The 18054-nt window shown below is 38.6% G+C and overlaps 3 protein-coding genes and 1 pseudogene across 3 annotated transcripts; all 4 read left to right on the top strand.

The window, feature by feature from the left end:
* Nucleotides 1–613: 613 nt before the first annotated feature.
* On the top strand, nt 614–3917 carry LOC120011922. Its single transcript, XM_038863095.1, has 4 exons — nt 614–1042; nt 1508–1577; nt 1680–1769; nt 3686–3917. The coding sequence occupies exons 1-3, from the start codon at nt 713–715 to the stop codon at nt 1727–1729; spliced, it is 450 nt and encodes a 149-aa protein (XP_038719023.1). The 5' UTR covers nt 614–712; the 3' UTR covers nt 1730–1769; nt 3686–3917.
* Nucleotides 3918–4608: 691 nt separating this feature from the next.
* Nucleotides 4609–8347, top strand: LOC120013655 (solute carrier family 40 member 2-like). The gene is made up of 8 exons (XM_038865540.1): nt 4609–4978; nt 5667–5817; nt 5902–6098; nt 6206–6679; nt 7173–7344; nt 7545–7682; nt 7829–7939; nt 8091–8347. Exons 1-8 carry the CDS (start codon nt 4860–4862, stop codon nt 8253–8255), a joined length of 1527 nt encoding a protein of 508 aa, XP_038721468.1. The 5' UTR covers nt 4609–4859; the 3' UTR covers nt 8256–8347.
* A 2218-nt stretch (nt 8348–10565) lies between these two features.
* Nucleotides 10566–14136, top strand: LOC120012074 (annotated as a pseudogene).
* Nucleotides 14137–15859: 1723 nt separating this feature from the next.
* LOC120013394 lies at nt 15860–17971 on the top strand. Its single transcript, XM_038865185.1, has one exon. The coding sequence runs from the start codon at nt 16230–16232 to the stop codon at nt 17766–17768; it is 1539 nt and encodes a 512-aa protein (XP_038721113.1). The 5' UTR covers nt 15860–16229; the 3' UTR covers nt 17769–17971.
* Nucleotides 17972–18054: the final 83 nt, after the last annotated feature.

Raw genomic sequence — 18054 nt, 5'->3', positions numbered from 1 at the left:
ATTACTTTTCCTTTCTTGATTTTCTTTTCTTGGTTACCTCTCTTATTCGTTTTGGAAAAACATTTACAAGTGCAGAGATGTATCACTATAGTATCACCAACACCAAAAATTCATTAAAATGATGTAATTGAACCAATATGCATACTTCTTCTTCCTAATCACTTTTCCTTTCTTGGTTTTCTTTTCTTGGTTTGTACATCTCTTGCTCGTTTTGGAAAAACATTTACAGCTGCAGAGATGTATCACTATAGTATCACCAACACCAAAAATCCACTAAAATGACATAATTGAACTAGAAAGACATGTAATGCAATCAAATTTACATTCTAACATTTATATCATCATTTTATAAGCAAAAGATATAAATTGAACACTAAATTGGATCTTCTATTTAAAAGTATCACTATTGTATCACAATTCGTGGAGAGAGAAAATCAAATTTGAGGTTATTTTGGTAAAAGATGATCCCAGTGTACTTTTTTAAAAGGATGTTTTAGTGACTATACTTTTTTACAATTAAGTATAATCTTGTGTACCGGCCTCCAAAAGTCCCAAAGCTAAAAGGTAAAAAGTGAAAACCCTCCTAAATTCCTAATTTTTCAGTTATCGCGTGTAATTAGCCCCAAAATTGGGAACATAGGTAAGTGTGAGGAAAATCCTAAGCTGTATTGCTGTTCTCTGATCTATGTAGAAGTCAAAAGTATTCAATTTTATGGGCAAACCCTCTCCTATCAACACAATCAGGCTACTAAATCTCGCGAGAACAACGAAAGCCCCAAAACCCACGTCCCAATTTCAGAAAGAGAAGTCAAAGAACATGGAGAACAGCAGCCGCGCGGACAGAGATGAGAGAAGTAGCAGCAACGGCAGCGTCAGCGTCAGCAACGATACGCGCGTGCCGCTGTCGGAGGTTGTGTCGGATTGCGTAAAGCGGTGGTTCAAAGACACGCTTAAAGAAGCCAGAGCAGGAGATATCAGCATGCAGGTCTTGGTGGGTCAGATGTATTACAGTGGTTATGGCGTTCCCACAGACGCCCAAAAGGTTCGTCTACTTATATTTGTTATTTAATATTTTTGGATTACGTGCTGCCTTGATTTGGTGGATTGTCGATTTTTCTGCGTTTAGGGTATCGTGTAGATTCTAGTATGTATTTCTCAGTTGAAGTTTATATCTTTTGATATCTTGAGGGATTTTTGTACTGTTTGGATATAATAGGGAATACGAACTATGACAATTTTATATTTTTGGGGTTTGTTGATTGATTGGTGGTTTTAATTTCCTGCATAGCTACATAATTGGATAGTGGAGAGCTCGAGTTAATGATTGTCTCCTTCGCTACTGTATCTCTTTCTTTTTCGCAGTCTCCTAAATGTCATAACTTAATGAAGCAGTCGGTTCATTCTGATTTTATCTTTGTTATCTATGTGCTTCATTCTTAATCCATCCATCGTTTGTGTTGATAGCATAATGTTTGTTTATGATCATTGGTTACACATGGTGTTACAGGGAAGAATTTGGATGACAAGAGCGTCAAGGACTCGATCCTCAGTCTGGAAAGTCAGTGATAAACGTCCAGGTTGACCTTTAATCCTTTATCCTCATCGATGTGACTGATCACTTCTCTTCAATTTATTTAATATTGATTAGTGCGTTTGTCGGTATGGCTTCACTTTGTCAGGTTATAATGCAAGTGACTCAGATTCAGATGAGTTGAAGGGTGACTCTTAGCGAGATAATATTAATGTTCATGTGCTGAAAGTTCTAAATGGTGAGTTGGTGTTGATTGTACTCTGAGGTTCTTACACTCTATTTGAAATTCATTAAAGAGGGACCGAGGAGGGGCTAACCCAACACAAAGTATAAAACTTATTTACATTAAATCATGTCCAGTAGTTTGCATTTATTGAGATTACATCAAAGAAATCTATACTTAGCATGACCCTGGATGTTTTACTATGATTTTCTGCTCCAGGTCTGCAAGCACATTAGTAGTTAATTTTTTGATCCTTGTTCCTTAAGAACATTACTAATCATAGTTTATAGATTGATCGTGTTCTCATGGTGTACTTGTCCTCTTAGATGTTATTGATCTGTTCTGCTTCTTCACCTTTTTTAATGTGAAAGATATGCTAAGATGTTTCTCTCTTTGAAATTCATACGCCTAAACTTCATCTCATTTTTTCCATTGTTTGATATGGTGTAATATTAGGAACTCTCTCCCACATATAGATTCTGTGATTCTCATATTTACAGGCTGGGTTTTTGGCGCCGATTACAGCTTTCTCTTCTGTGGACTATGCATTAGATATATTTATGTATGATTACAACTTTATGAGCATCAGCCATAGAATGGATATAATATTAGATACCCATTGGCAAAGTTTTACTGTCTCCGGCCTGCCTTTGCGATCAAACAATTATGTGTCGTGACGATTTTTTGACTGTTAAAAGAAAATCGGTTGATGAATTAATTGAAAATTTCGTAATATTGACCATTAAGGATTGCACCACTATATAGTTTGGGATACTTTTGTGGTAGGTCTGTGAGTCTGTCACAGGCTGATGTTAGTGCTGGAGACTGTGGTACAAGTGCCTTTTGCTCTTATTGAGGGTTTCGCTTGGTTAGATGAATGGTTGGAAAGGAAAAATTGACAAATGTCTGCATGATTTATTTGGGCACGGAAAACTATGATAGTATGATTGCTTGTTGTTTGAACAGGTATTTTGCCATGAATACCATATTTTAATCGAGCAGTGCAAGATTGAGATGGGGAATTTCCTCAGGATCACTTGGTGAAATGAGGGAAATTCTCCCAATTTCACTTCTAGTTCTTGCAGTATGGCACAATCTGATCCGTAATCCCATAAATAGATGTAGTAATTTTTATGTAAGTTCCAGTGCTCTGTTATCTCTGTCTTGAATCTGATTTCTTCGACGAACACCCCTTAATGACCTCTTCTTTTTTGTGTTGAAACTTACTTTTTGCAAAAGAGAAGAAGGGATTGAGCAATTATTAATGATGATAAAGCCCTCGTTTATAGGTTGAGACAGTGAGAGTGAAATTTGAAACTTCATCAATGCATTCTGAGGCAGGGTTCAAGTTCTTTTTTGTTGTATTTATGTACTTGCAGATGCTCACTGAATATCTTGTTCTAGAGATGTTTTTAAGTTTGCTTTGTTTTTGAGCTTGTTGCCATTAGGTTTTTCTCTGGTTATTCTGTTTGTTCATTTCAGAAAAAGAAAAGATCAGTGGTTCTTTTTACTTGTTATAATTCTGCACTGTATTGAGAACAATTGGTCCACTTCAGTGTACACGAACAATTGAAAGGGCGTTGCAAAGTAGAGGGTTCTGTAAGTTTAGTGGTAAGGTAGCAAATCACTTGTTCCCTCTCTGTAGTCTTTTATAAGAAAATTACCGTGTGTTTGAATCGTTTGGACTTTTGGAGTGTGCCTGTTGATGCCTTGTTCTGCAGTGGACATACTAGTGTTGTTTAAGAGGAAGTTTTGGAAGGTATAGAAATGGAGCATTTTGGCTGCCGTTCCCTTTTGTTTTTTTTTTTCTTAGGCTGTTTCTTTTTTGTTTGATGTGGAGTGTTCTTTGCTATATGTTTTTTTTTGGGAGAGCCTACCGGCAACCTAACTGCATTTCTGATTCGAGCTCGTCTTCTTCTTTGTTTTTGCAGGGCCCTATTTGGTGCTGTTTTTCCTCCACCACTTCCAAGTTTGAATGTCCATGGAACAATTTTCATTCCTTTTGCTTTGAATGTCCTGTATCTCTCTTTTTTCCCCTCATACCAGCTCCTCCTTTGTAATCTCACTGTTTACTGTTGTTTTACTGAAATCTTTTTGTTGTTAATAAATACAAAACGATTTCCATTTTTCAATTGATCTTGGTGGCTGGAGTGTTCATGAAAAGATGCCTGTTTTCTGATTTTTGTTGTTGTTGTTGTGAGGCAAATTTTATCCAGAAGGGGCTGTGCCCTGTATCGCCATTGCAAATCATTTATTGAGGCCAGAGTTGCATGAAGATATGATCCGATCATGGGCCTTCCGTGGCCCATTATGCAAGGTCTTGGACACTTGACGGTGGATCTTTGGATATTTGAGTTTGAGATTATTGAGCCCATTATGGGCCTTCCGTGGCCCATTTTTCCAGATCTTGGACACTGAACTCCACGGTGGATATAGATATTTGAGCCTATCCACCACTTCTTGAACTTGCAGAAGGGCTGACCAAATGACAAATGTTGGGTCGGTGATATGGGCGGTTCTTTCCTTTGTGGTTTCGCAGAGGGAATGCAGCTGGACCATTTCGGCCCATTTTGATTTTGCTAATAAACCAATTTGCTGATCTGATGGGCTTTTGAGGCCTTCCATTGATCCAAATTGTTGAGGCCCATTACAATACTACCTTGATGTGCCAGGAGCCCAGGACCTGTCTCCCCTACAATAAGGACGTTTCGGAAGTAAGATCTGCAATTGAGATCCTCACCGTTCATCTGATCTGAAGATAGAGTTTCACGACAAGTGTCCCATTAATTAAAGTTTAAACAAATGAAATGAAACTCTAGCTTCGAAGAGGAAATCGCTCAAATTATTTCCCTCTTCTCTGCATCGACTACACCCGCAATGGAGATTCCGAGACGAATGACAATCATGTAAATGGATTTTAATATAATTGTGACCGTAATTTTTTTTCAATTCCCGCTGAGAATCCCAAAAGTGTAAGTCAGCATTAATAATTGTAGAACGTACAAGCTCTTCTACAGTTCTACTGTTCGATAAATCGTTGCATATCCTCATCGAACTGAGAATTATCATCAACATCATCGTCTTGTCAGCTGAATTTAGATTTCAATGCCAATGGTGAAGGAGCCAGTAAGAGAGTCACCGGCGCAAGAGACGCAGCTTCCTTTCCCTTCATTTCTGATCACATATTTGTACGCAGGCCACTTCTTAGCCAGATGGGGTGCCAGGTTTCTCGTCAAGTTTCTTTCTTTTTATTTTAATTCTTCACACGTTCACGTGGGTTTAGGGTTTGGTGTGTTTTTAGGGTTTAATAAAATATTGTTAGATTTTCATGATGTCATGGATTTTTCTTTTATATTAATCTTCGAAGGACTCAATTTTGTCAAATCTTTGTTTAACTTTCTCCATAGCCAAATTCGACCTTTTACGTTACTGTATATCTTATTGTTCTTCGTCGTGTGATTTCTATAATGAAGTTAACGACTATTTGTTTAAAATATATTCATCAACTGGAGCAAAATCCGACAAATGAACTTTTGCAGGGTCTTGAATTTTTTATATTATCCATGGCTGCTTCTAAATGTCTTCCTTTTGCGATTGCGCTCAAAAAAAAGGGAAATCAAGTTTCTTTTCGGGAAGAAAAATGCTTAAGAGCCCCTATTTTACCCCCAATCCATGTGAAACTTTGGATGTTGAAGGGATTTGGGATTTGTGTGTTTATAATACTGACGATCTCACATGCTAGTATGCTACATGGGATTTGGGGAATTCAGCTAGAGCCATCTTTTCTATGTCATTGATTGGGTGCTTACAATTGTTGGAGGTCTCCAATTACCGGGTGCAAGTTTGACAACTGATAGTACTTATCTCCTTTGCATCATGTGATAATTTCAGTTTTATTTTTTTGCTCTGCAGAATGTGGGAATTCTCTGTTGGTTTATACATGATAAGTGTTTGGCCAGACTCTTTACTTCTTGCTGCAATTTATGGTGTTGTTGAAGCTGCCTCTACTGCTTTATTTGGTCCTGTCATCGGGCAATTGGTGGATAGGTTAGCATATGTGAAGGTTTGCTCACCATCCATTAACACTGCTTGGTCATACAAATTGGTGGTTGATGGTCATTTAAACCATTGAATTTCTGTATGGCAGGTTCTTCGTCTTTGGTTCGTGTCTCGGAATCTTTCTTTTCTAATTGCCGGAATTTCAGTGATTGCATTACTAATATCTTCAACCTTGAGATCGACAAATTTTGGACTATTCATTGTACTTGTGATATTAACCAACATCTCAGGAGCACTTGGAGTTCTTTCCACTCTTACCGGAACCATCTTGGTTGAAAGAGAATGGTAATATATATGTACTTTTAACAACCAACCAAAGGATATATGACTTGTTATCTAGTTTATTACGTATTTAAATTTCTTGATGCAGCGATTCTTATTTTGAAGTGCAGGGTGGTGGTTATAACAGAAGGCCATCCTCCAGAATTACTGACAAAGATTAATTCAGTTATCAGACGAATTGATTTAACTTGCAAGCTACTAGCTCCAGTTCTTACTGGCTTCATTATCAGTTTTGTATCACTTAAGGCCTCTGCCATAACTTTAGCTTTATGGAATATCATATTTGTGTGGGTGGAATATTGGCTTTTCATGTCTGTACTTAATGGGATTCCAGCCTTAGGAGAGAGAAGCAAGACGAGGTTATTGAGTCTCTCGCCTATTGATATAGAGGAAATTCCATCTACCTTTGAGGAGGGGACAAGCTTACTTCCTCATGATGAAGGCAATTCAGCTGAAAGTTGGAGATACAAAATCATAGGCAGGGTTTCAAAGGTCCCTTTTGTTGGTGCATGGATTGTGTATTTACGACAAGATGTTGTGCTTCCAGGCGTTTCTCTGGCTTTATTATATTTCACTGTCCTCAGGTGAGAAACTGCCAATGGCTTTTATTCATTACCTTTTCTTTTTATTATAAGTTTTGGGGTTGTATTCGTAATTTTTTTGGGGGAGGAGAGAATCGAGTCTTGCGCCTTGTGCAAATATAAGGAGTTGGCTGCCATTAGGCCGTTAGCTCCTTTAGTGCTTCATAACGTACTTTATTAACTCAAATCATAATTCTGCTTGGAAGTGTATTCAGAAGCAACTTCTAAAAGATCTTTTTTCTTTTTGGACTCGGTTATTCTGTGTACCCTACAAAGAAATGCTGCCTTGTCGTCTAAAGATATCAAATACAATGGTACTCTTTGAGAATAATATATGCTCCTCTAGGAGTACACATTTATTCCTGAGATTATACAGTAGTTTGTCCAATAGCTTCTCTTTCCATCCTTATTAAAAAAGAGGCTTCTCTTTCCATATTGCTTAAAGTGTTCGACTTTACTTCCAACTGTTACAACTTATTTACTGTTCTCCTTCCAGCTTTGGAACATTGATGACAGCAGCGTTAGAGTGGGATGGCATACCTGCATATGCTATTGGAATAGCACGGGGTGTAAGTGCTACAATTGGAATAGCGGCCACAGTTGTTTACCCAAGGTTGCATTCTCGTATTTTAGCACTCCGAACTGGACTCTGGTCTATCTGGTCTCAGGTACATAGTTTAGTGGACAAATGAATTGGTCCTTGTGAATCGGTGGACAAAGATGTACAGAACAAAAAAACTTCAATCTCCAACATTTGTTTTCTAAAAGAAAATTTTAGTAGGAAAGCTTTCTGCCTGTAAGGCCATTCTTCCTTGAGGTCACTTGCTCAACTTTAGTATTTGATATTCTTCTTGTTGCTTTCATACAGTGGGCCTGCCTCCTGATATGTGTCGCTTCCGTATGGATTGAGAACAGCATTCTATCAGCATATGTGCTGATGGCTGGAGTTGCAGCGTCTCGGCTTGGATTATGGATCTTTGATTTGTCCGTCATGCAACAGATGCAGGTGAAAGATCCAACATTTATAATCAGGATATTAATCTTCTCTTAATAATTTTCTGGTTCATTTAGATTCCAAATTTCCCCATGTTATTATGAATAATTAACACTAAATAATCTTTTCTCTCCATTTCCCAATGCTTCCCTGAATAGGACCAAGTTTCGGAATCTGATCGTTGTGTAGTGGGAGGCGTTCAGAATTCACTCCAGTCTTATTTGGATTTACTGGCTTATGTGATGGGGATAATTATCTCAAATCCGCAGGTAATCATCTTTTTGCATAATCAGCATGCCCCTTACATGCACAATTCAATGATTGTGGATTTATCAATTGGTTCGTAGAGAGAGTTCATCCTATCTGACTCTCTCATACTTGGTATCAATATTGACTCATCTGGTGCAAATTCTGGGTCAGGATTTCTGGAAGTTGATCTTGATTTCCTTTATGGCGGTAACGGTGGCCGCGTTGCTCTATAGTGTGCATCTGTATCGTGTCCGTAAGCACCTGATTCACTATGAGAAGCTGCTGATGTGGGTTAAATGGTCTCTAAGATCATCTGAAATTGCAACTGCAAATTGAAATTGTAAGGCATCTCTCTTGTCATATGTATATATACATAATGGGCCCAAGAGGCAATTATCAGTTAACAACATATTGAGCCCTGATTCTCACTTTCGTTGAGTTGATCTTGCTGGACTGGGGTGAATTATGGGCCTATAGAAAGCTCAAGTAGGCCCATTATATCTGTTCCATTATATCTTATTTGAGCTAATATCATTTTTACATACTGAAAGGTAGTCAGTGTTTCAATTTACAAACCGTTGTTTAAAATGTTTCAATTTGGTCACCCAATGATAAAATTGTTCATCGGACATATTTTTCACTTGGGGGCAGTCAAATTGCATATGTGGCAATCAATATTTGGACAGTTAACGTGTCACATGTGCAGTTTGACGGCCCCAAAGTGAGAAAATCTGCTCGAGATACTAAGTTAAAATAATTTTATCATTGGGTGACCAAATTGAAACATTTTAAACAAAAATGTGTAAATTGCAACACTGATTATCTTTCGATGTGTAAAAATGTTATTAACCGTATCTGATTCTAATGATTATTTTAGTTGTGAACCAGTTGTTCACTACCTCACAACCTAACAAAAATTGTTCACTCATCAGGAAGATAAATATACCTTCCCCACCTAATAATAAACAGAATAAAAAATCTTTGTACCAAAAGCAGTCTCTGTATTATTAAATAGGAATTATTGAATGAATCTAATGGCCTCTTTATAGGATTCCATACATTCCCCAATGAAAATCTAAATTCTCATACCGTTCTTATCTGAGTAAGGCTGGTACGCACGCAAGTTACAACTATAAGTACGGCCACAAAAGCCTTACCCGAGTATCTTTCTCTTTCTTTTTCCTTTTTGGCTTTTGTCCGTTTATCGCAGTGTTTCTGTAATGCAAATGGGAATATTTTGTACGGTCCTTCCTCGCATAGCTCCGGCACCGAATGAGATGGAAAATGACTCCTACTAGCAGTATTACCAAATTACCCTCCACTCTTTTTTATAATTTGTATTTGTCCTTTCTGTTAAATGACCGTGATACCATTTTACTAAAACGTCATTTTTCCAAACTAAAAAAGGTTAGGTTATGGGTTTGAGTGTACCTCGATCTCCAAGCCTTCCGAGCATCTTTTTAATAGGGTTTCTTGGAAAAGTAACCATTTCCAAAAATCATTTCTAAAATTTAACTCTCTTTTCTAAAAACTAGAAAACTAATCATTTTTATCATTTTTATCATTTTTCTGACTCCAATACCGTTATCACATACCACAATACACATATATGCCCCTCACATACCATAATACAAAGATTTATTGGGAAAACTCAAAACTCAACTTCTCGAAACTCCATTCCTCACATATTCCACTGTTGGCTTTGCCGCACCAAGTTTGCAGGTGTTTCTTCGGCATTCTGGTCGAGTTGCCTTTCATTATATCTTTGGGCATTGACGGCATTCTCTTCTTTTTCAACAATTATAATCTCTATCAGCATTCTCCTCTTTTTCAGCAATTATAACCCGAAATGAGTGCTTATTAAATTCGCATTGTATATAGGCTTGTTTTGAACACTCTTACCTTACATTGAATCTTAGACATAGCATAATCAGTCGAGTAAACTATGTAATATGATCGGGTATTTTAAATAAACTGTTCGAGTATTTTATCCAGTATGTTATAGTAATAAAATATCGAGTATTTTACTAGATTGAAAAACTCATACCCTAACCACTGCTAACTCTAACCACAAATACAACATTAAATAATACATACCCATGGATAACCAGGTGCAGAGTGACGATCGAATGAGGCAAAAATCATAGATTAATAGCGTTGAATATAATGAAAGAACGAAGGTGAAAGAAGGACGAAGGTGAAAGGTGATGTCGTGGGAAGCGAAAAGAAGTTTTGAATGACATAAGGGTATTTGAGACAATTCCTTTAAAAAAATGTTAGATTTCATGTTTTTAAAAAAGTGGGTTAGATTTCAAAAATGAATTTTAAAAAGTGTTATTTTTCCAAAATATCCTTTTTAATAGATCTAGTCCAATGTCCTCCTCTTTCCCCTATCACCATGGACCTATAGGGGAAGACTTATAGGGGAAAATAGGAATGTCTGTAGAGATAGCTGAGGGCCGACAATCTTATGCCGACAATCTTATGAAAAACGCATGCACAATTATTTTATTTGTTTGGCACAAGTAATGTAGGATTAAAGGAGGGGCCAGTTTATCAAGTCATCCACTATCCGAGGGCAATTTCGTCTGTGCCTAGGTAATCATCATATAAGCAACAACTAGTAGATCGCAGAACCCACGTACATATTCGTAATTTGAGTATCCTTCTTCTCCATTCCCCGTCAACTACCTCAGCTAAACCCATTATTTTTCTGTTAACGGTTACTTCAAGGTCTCGTATACTTCTCCGAGTCTCTGACAATATATATTATCCTCGTCTCTTCCTTTTCTCCCTCCCTCATCTACCTCTAGCACCCAAAGAACCCTAACACCAACATGAAGAGGCAAAGGAGCATTGAGATTATCAACCTCTTCGATCTCCTTTCGGAGGAAAGCATGTTCACAATCCTAGATTTACTTCACCAAAACCCACTTGACAAGAAGTCATTTTCTCTCGTTTGCAAGTCATTTTACAACATAGAATCCAAACATCGAAGGGTCCTCAAGCCTCTGCGTCAAGAACACCTCCTTCGAATCCTCAATCGATACCCAAATGTCAACCACATCGATCTAACACTCTGTCCTCGCGTGAACGATAGTTCCTTGGAAATCGTTGCAAAGAAATGCAGAAAAGAGCTCCGTTCCATCGATCTCTCCCGTTCTCCCTTCTTTTCGGGTGGTGGGCTGTTGAGTTTGGCCGAGAATTGCAAGAATCTGGTGGAGATTGATTTATCGAATTCTACAGAGCTTCGAGACTCGGCCATGGGTAGTATTGCAGAGGCGAAGAATCTTGAGAAGCTCTGGTTGGGGAGATGCAAGCAAATCACGGATATGGGAGTTGGATGCATCGCAGTGAGATGTAAGAAGTTGAGGTTACTTTGCTTGAAATGGTGCATGGGTGTCGGTGATTTGGGGGTGGAGCTGATCGCTGTTAAGTGTAAGGAGATTCGTTATTTGGATCTCTCCTACTTGCCGGTAATTCCTCTTTGATCTAATTGATTTGCCGCATTTGTGCGTATTTCATTTATACTATCAGATTAATCATTCTATCTTGCCAAAACTGATTTTGTTTGCAGAAGGTGATTACTGTCATTGGAACTTTTGGTTTCGTGAAATTTCATTAGAATTCAGTACTTGTCTGCAACAATGGAGAATTTGTAGCACTAATTTAGGTGGTTCATGTTTGCGTATGGTGCAGATAACAAACGAATGCTTATCATCCGTCTTGAAACTACAATATCTTGAAGACTTAATTCTAGAAGGATGCTTTTGCATCGACGACTACAACCATGCAGATATTGAACATAGATGCAAGTCTCTGAAGGTATATTCTGGTCTAAAACCTGAAATAGCATTGATTGCAAAAACTTGAAATAGAAGTCGATTTTAAGATATATTTTCTTCGAAGAGTAGCCCATGGGAAGTTCCTTTCCTAGCTAACTGAATATTGATTTCTGAACGTTTATCTGACAACTGCCTTCTGCTTTTACAGTCATTTGATATGTCAAATTGCCATAATATCAGTCATGTCGGTTTGTCTTCCCTAATTGGTGCAGCTGAATCTCTACAACAACTAACATTAGGCTATGGCTCTCCCGTAAGTCGGTTTTTTTTTTTTAATATTACCATTTGAGAGGTTTTCCGTTTAAGTATTTCCATTAATAGGAGCTGGTGGATCTGGTTCAGGTCACAGTTTCTCTTGTTGGTAGTTTACAGAAGCTCTCCGTTTTGCAATCTATCAGACTAGATGGCGGCGTGGTCACATGTGATGTATAGAAGGCCATCGGAAGCTTGCCCATGTCATTAAGAGAACTGAGCGTGAGTAAATGTTCAGGAGTTACTGACGATGGTCTATCCTTCCTCATTAAAAAACACAAAGATTTAAGGAAGCTGCACATCACATGCTGTCGGAAGATTACTTTTGCTTCTATTGCACATATTGCAAGTTCATGCACTAATCTTGTTTCACTAAGAATGGAGTCATGCACACTGGTCCCTAGAGAAGCTTATGCCTTGATCGGAGAACAATGCCGTTTTCTAGAGGAACTTGATGTGACAGATAATGAGATTGATGATGAAGGTTGTCCCTTAATTCATTATAATGTCGAATTAGAAGTTGCTGACTTGTTGGCATACTTATGTTCTTTGTCCATGCAGGTCTGAAATCAATTGCTGGGTGTTCCAATCTCTCTATCTTAAAACTTGGAATTTGCCTAAACATAACTGATGCAGGGCTCTCTTATGTTGGAACAAGTTGTTCAAAACTTAAAGAACTCGATTTGTATAGGTAAGAACCTACAGCACATGTTTTATTTCATTCTCTTATTTTGTATGGCAAAGATAAATATGCCTTACTTCAATATCTTTGTTTCATTCATGACATAATCCTAGAATATTCATGATAAATATGCCTTTGATTATAAGTAAATGTTATAAGACTAACTTGTGGTTACTGTTTTCTCAGATCATCAGGAATAACGGATATAGGTATCCTAGCAGTTGCTCGCGGTTGCCCTGACCTTGAAATGATTAATATGTCCTACTGCTATGGCATCACTGATAAATCCTTACAATCATTGTCTAAATGTTCAAGGTTGAATACATGTGAAAGTCGAGGCTGTCCTCTTCTAACATCTTTGGGTCTATCAGCCATTGCCGTAGGATGTAAACAACTCAACAAGCTAGACATAAAGAAGTGTCTCAACATCGATGATGCTGGAATGATTCCACTTGCTCAATCCTCTCAAAATCTCAGACAGGTACTTAACCCCCCGCCCCCCTCCCTCTCCCGGGGCCTCTTTTTCTCATGAGTCATGATTAATATGATGTGAGGAAATCAGATTTTTGAAGTGCAATAGCTATTTCTTCGCAGATTACTTTGTCATATAGCTCAGTTACCGATGTGGGGCTGTTGTCCCTTGCTAGCATCAGCTGCCTACAGAACCTGACTGTGTTGCATTTGAAGGGTTTGAGTCCGAGTGGACTGGCGGCTGCCCTGTTAGCATGTGGAGGGCTAACAAAAGTGAAGCTTCACGCATCCTTTAAACCATTGTTACCGCAACCACTTTTTGAACATTTAGAAGCTCGCGGTTGCATACTTGAATGCAGAGATAAAGTATTTCAGGTACGCATATTTTAATGCGTCATAAGATTTTCTCAACCCGAGTATTGTAGTCGATAAACTTTGTAGTTTGTTGTTTTATTGAATTTCTTTATGCATCTTTTTGGTTATTCTCTCTAGATACAGATTAGTCTTTAGGACTGCTTATGACTGCGACTAAGTCTGTATTAGATAATCTCATTGACATTAACCTGCTTAAGATGATTTGAGCCATTTTATCAAGTTATTTGACTCCGCTTCTATGTTATTGACAGCCTGAACTAGACCCGAAATGCTGGAAATTACAAGTAGAAGATATTGTTCACTAGAGAATCTTGGAAGTTTCTCCTTGTGGGGTAGATAGGCTCTTACTGGCAAATTTAGATTCCCCGGCTCAAGCGGCAAAGTCCTTTGCATTTTGGCTTGTGAGATTTGTTGATACTAGTAGTTTTAGGCATTGATAGCTTCAAAAAATTGTGCTGTACTGAGTAGCATGTAATGGTGATCCTTGAAATGTGTATGAAAATGGGTTGTTGGAAAGCCAACGATCCTGCACTTTGTAGTTTGTTTTCCTCGAGTATATCTATGTGATTTTTTTCCAAGGGATTTTACATAATCGAGCCCACAAATGTCGGAGAGAGTTAAAGATAAAAGTCTCATATCGGCAAGTTGAGGACAAACAAAATGTTTTGTAAGTTAAAGATTCGACCCCTCTTAATTACAAATGATCATTTATCCTTTTAAAGACAAAACCGTGCGGTTTTTGGGACTCAAAACGGATAATACCTCTATAAATTTGGGTCAGACTTTCGTACATATGTAAGCCATAGATTCGATTTGGAGGGTTGAAATTGAATCACTTGGCCCATTCTTCCTCTCACTTTTACCTTTCTACACAGTTTCTCTCCTTTTCCCCTCTCGATGAATTCCAAGCCATTATTAATGTGAGACACCTACCACATGTCACATGCAAGACTTTTTTTTTTGGATAAACCACATGCAAGACCTAACAGGCGAATTATGCATGATCTCATTAGTTTTCTCCCCCCCTCCCCAAGCTGGCATCAAACTAGCATTATTAAATAGTAATGAAAGAAGGTTGGTGGCTCATCGTTTCATAACCAGCTGTGTCGTGGAAAGAAAATGATTAAGATCTCAATAATTAATTAGTATTCTAGTTATCTCAGCTTCTGAATTGAATGTACATAATACAAATGAATTCGTGGGCTTCATATATTCTATGTAATCCTGTATATACACATCAATAATTGAGATAACTATAATATCAACGATTGAGATCTCTATCATAATTGGTCGTCAACTACTGCTAACCAACTAACCACTTGTCATGTTGGCCATTCAATCTTACGCAATCTGTATCACCATCACAAGATGCAAAACTAAAAACGCACACTGGATCGGGATGGGCCCAGAATTTACAGAGTAATTTACCTTGAAGCGGTAAAGATAACGGCTAGTTTGGCTGTGGGTGCGCCCACTGTAAGCCCTTCAATGGAAGCTCGTGGGACGACTGACGGATCTGGTGAAATTGGCGTTGTTGCCGGTTAAAAGCGCAGTCAACGACTTTTAAAGGAACGCGCGTGACTGACAGTTGGGATATAAATATCGTAGCCCCAGCTGCAACTGCAAGTCTAACAATATATATTTAACAATTTTTATAAGCTTAAATTAATCATGAATATAAAATATAAATATATAATGGCACCTTACAATATATAATGGTACTTCAAGGCTTCAATGCAATTTGAAGAATGTGGTACTTGTTAGTTATTGCCTTATTGGAGCTGAGTTTTTTATTCGAATAATCTGTCCCATAACACAAAAATGAATATTTTTAACCGAGAACGATTCATATGTGCTGAGATCCCTGGAACGATTCATATGTGCTATGGAGAGTCGACAGACTTTGTAGGCGATAAGAGTTTCTCTTGTTACGTACTTGAGACCATCACTAGCTTGAAGAAAGTAGAATTTTCTCTCTTATCTGGTGAGTGAGGTGTTTATGGTAGTCGGTAGACGAAGAAGAATGACGATTTGACTTCTATAAAATAGTTTTCTTACTTTTATTTACAACAACAAAAAAACATATTTTTAACATTATTATTCTAGATTAAAGTTTTTTTTTTTTTTAAAAAAAATATTATCCGTTCGTAACGTACACGGTGCGTCAGAAAGCGAGGGGGAAATTAGCGGGCCTCGCTTTCAGCGGCGAGAGTCAGTTTAGTTTGTTTCCGCGTTGATTTAACTGGTAACCGGGACGCGGCGTTCTTGGTTTACTATTTTATAGAAGTCAAATCGTCATTCTTCTTATTCGTCTACCGTAACGCCTCATCCAGTAGATATGAGAGAAAATTCTACTTTCTTCAAGCTAGTGATGGTCTCAAGTACGTAACAGTGCGTAACAAGAGAAACTCTTATCGCCTACAAAGTCTGCCCACTCTCCATAGCTTCCATCGAAAGAATCTTCAGGATGCGTCCCCGATTTGCCCTTGAATTCCCTCTCTATTTTCATCTCTCCGCCACTCTCTCCCAGAGAAAAACGTTAATCGGTGCCAACCACACCTCTGCTCGATTCTGCTCTCGCTAATCAGATCCGTTCTTCATCTCTCTCACTAAATTTAGGAACCTGTTAACGAACAAAGGCAGAGCAGTCTTTTTCTGTTGCGGTTTTGTTTTTCTTCTGCTCTCATGGAGCATAACGCAGGCAAGCACAGATTTCTCAGGAACATTTTGGTGCGGGTGCTCCTATTCGGTGTTTTAATCATCGTCCTCCGTTTCGCATACGTCGTGACGATCACGGGAGAATCTTGCGATCGTGGCGACTTTTGCTTCTTCTCTCTGCCGGAGGATATCAACCTCTTAATCCCTTCCGTTGGCACCGGCGCAGCCTCCGCAAGCAATGTCGTCAGATCAAACTCTGTTGATCTCTCCGGCGGTGATCTCTATACTAGCAAGGACTGGATCAAGGCGGTCCAATTCTACTCCTCGATTTTTCAAGATCTGATTACCGAGGGTTACCTTGCTTCCACCTCGAAGTCCTTGTGCGTAGAGAGCGCATCCGGGCAGGACGTGTTCACGTTAAAGGAGATTGGAGTTGAGGACTCCGTTGGAATTTTCAAGAAGGCGTCGAAGCCTCTGGTTATTAAGGGTGAGGGGCATCGCATACCGTTCGACAACAATACCTTTGACTTTATTTTCTCCGGTGGGGGCGCAATCAACAAGTCACCTCGGCCGGTAGCTTTTGCGGCTGAGATCGCACGAACGCTCAGACCCGAAGGGTTTGTGGTGGTCCACGTGAGTGTTAACGATACCTATAGTCTCAATTCGTTTCTTGATTTGTTTCGTTCTTTCAAACTCGTAAAAGATCACGACATAGAGGGTTACGATTTCGCAATCCCTGATTTCAGAGAGATTGTGTTGAAGAAAGAGCGTGATTTTGTTCTCGGCCATGGCCCAAAAGAAGGGGATAACAAGTGCTTAGTTCCTGCACATAAACGAGATTTGGTACGGTTAGCAGAGCCTTTGATTTTGGAGGAGCCCTTGAAGCCATGGATTACTTTAAAGAGAAATATAAAGAAGGTAAAGTATTTGCCTTCAATGGCAGATATTAGCTTTAAGAATAGATATGTGTATATTGATGTTGGAGCTCGAAGCTATGGCTCTAGTATTGGCAGTTGGTTCAAGAAGCAATACCCAAAACAGAACCATACTTTTGATGTTTATGCAATTGAGGCTGATAAGACCTTTCATGAACAGTACAAATTGAAAAAGCGCATTACACTGTTACCATATGCTGCATGGGTAAGAAATGAGACATTGTCTTTTGAGATAAATGGAGACCCTGGGAAGAAGGAAGTGACGGAGAAGGGAAGGGGAATGGGGAGAATTCAGCTGGTGAAAGCCTCGTTGGGCGGTAAGTCGGATGGTGAAGTGGATGAAATAGAGGGTTTTGATTTTGCAGATTGGCTGAAGAATACAGTGGAAGAGAGGGACTTTGTGGTGATGAAAATGGATGTAGAAGGAACTGAATTTGATTTGATTCCAAGGTTGTTCGAGACAGGTGCAATTTGTTTGATAGATGAAATTTTTCTAGAGTGCCATTACAGTAGGTGGCAGAGGTGTTGTCCAGGACAGAGGAGCTCAAAGTATGAGAAAACATATGGCCAGTGCTTGGACCTGTTCAGTTCTCTCCGAGATAGTGGAGTGCTAGTTCATCAGTGGTGGTGACTGGTAACAATTCTCTACATTTTTAAGTTAAAATTGAAATTTCAAAAAGAAGAAGAAGAGGAAGAAACATAGATGATGGATGTTGGTTTTCCTTCATTTGTTTACAGTCAAAAGTGACACTGTTGTATTTTCTAAAGATATTTCCCCTTGTTTAGAAAATAATTTCTCTTAATAGTAGCAGCTTCTAGGCTCCTTGATTTGAATATTAATATGTATTTTTTTTAAACATGGAAAGTTACCCACCACTTAACAAGGGTTTGTCTCTCAAATTGCGGTAATGAGCACC

Source organism: Tripterygium wilfordii, chromosome 13, assembly GCF_013401445.1.
Source record: "Tripterygium wilfordii isolate XIE 37 chromosome 13, ASM1340144v1, whole genome shotgun sequence".
Classification (NCBI taxonomy): Eukaryota; Viridiplantae; Streptophyta; class Magnoliopsida; order Celastrales; family Celastraceae; genus Tripterygium; species Tripterygium wilfordii.
The sequence above is the reverse complement of the archived record's forward strand: the minus strand, read 5'-3'. Positions and strand labels throughout refer to the sequence as shown.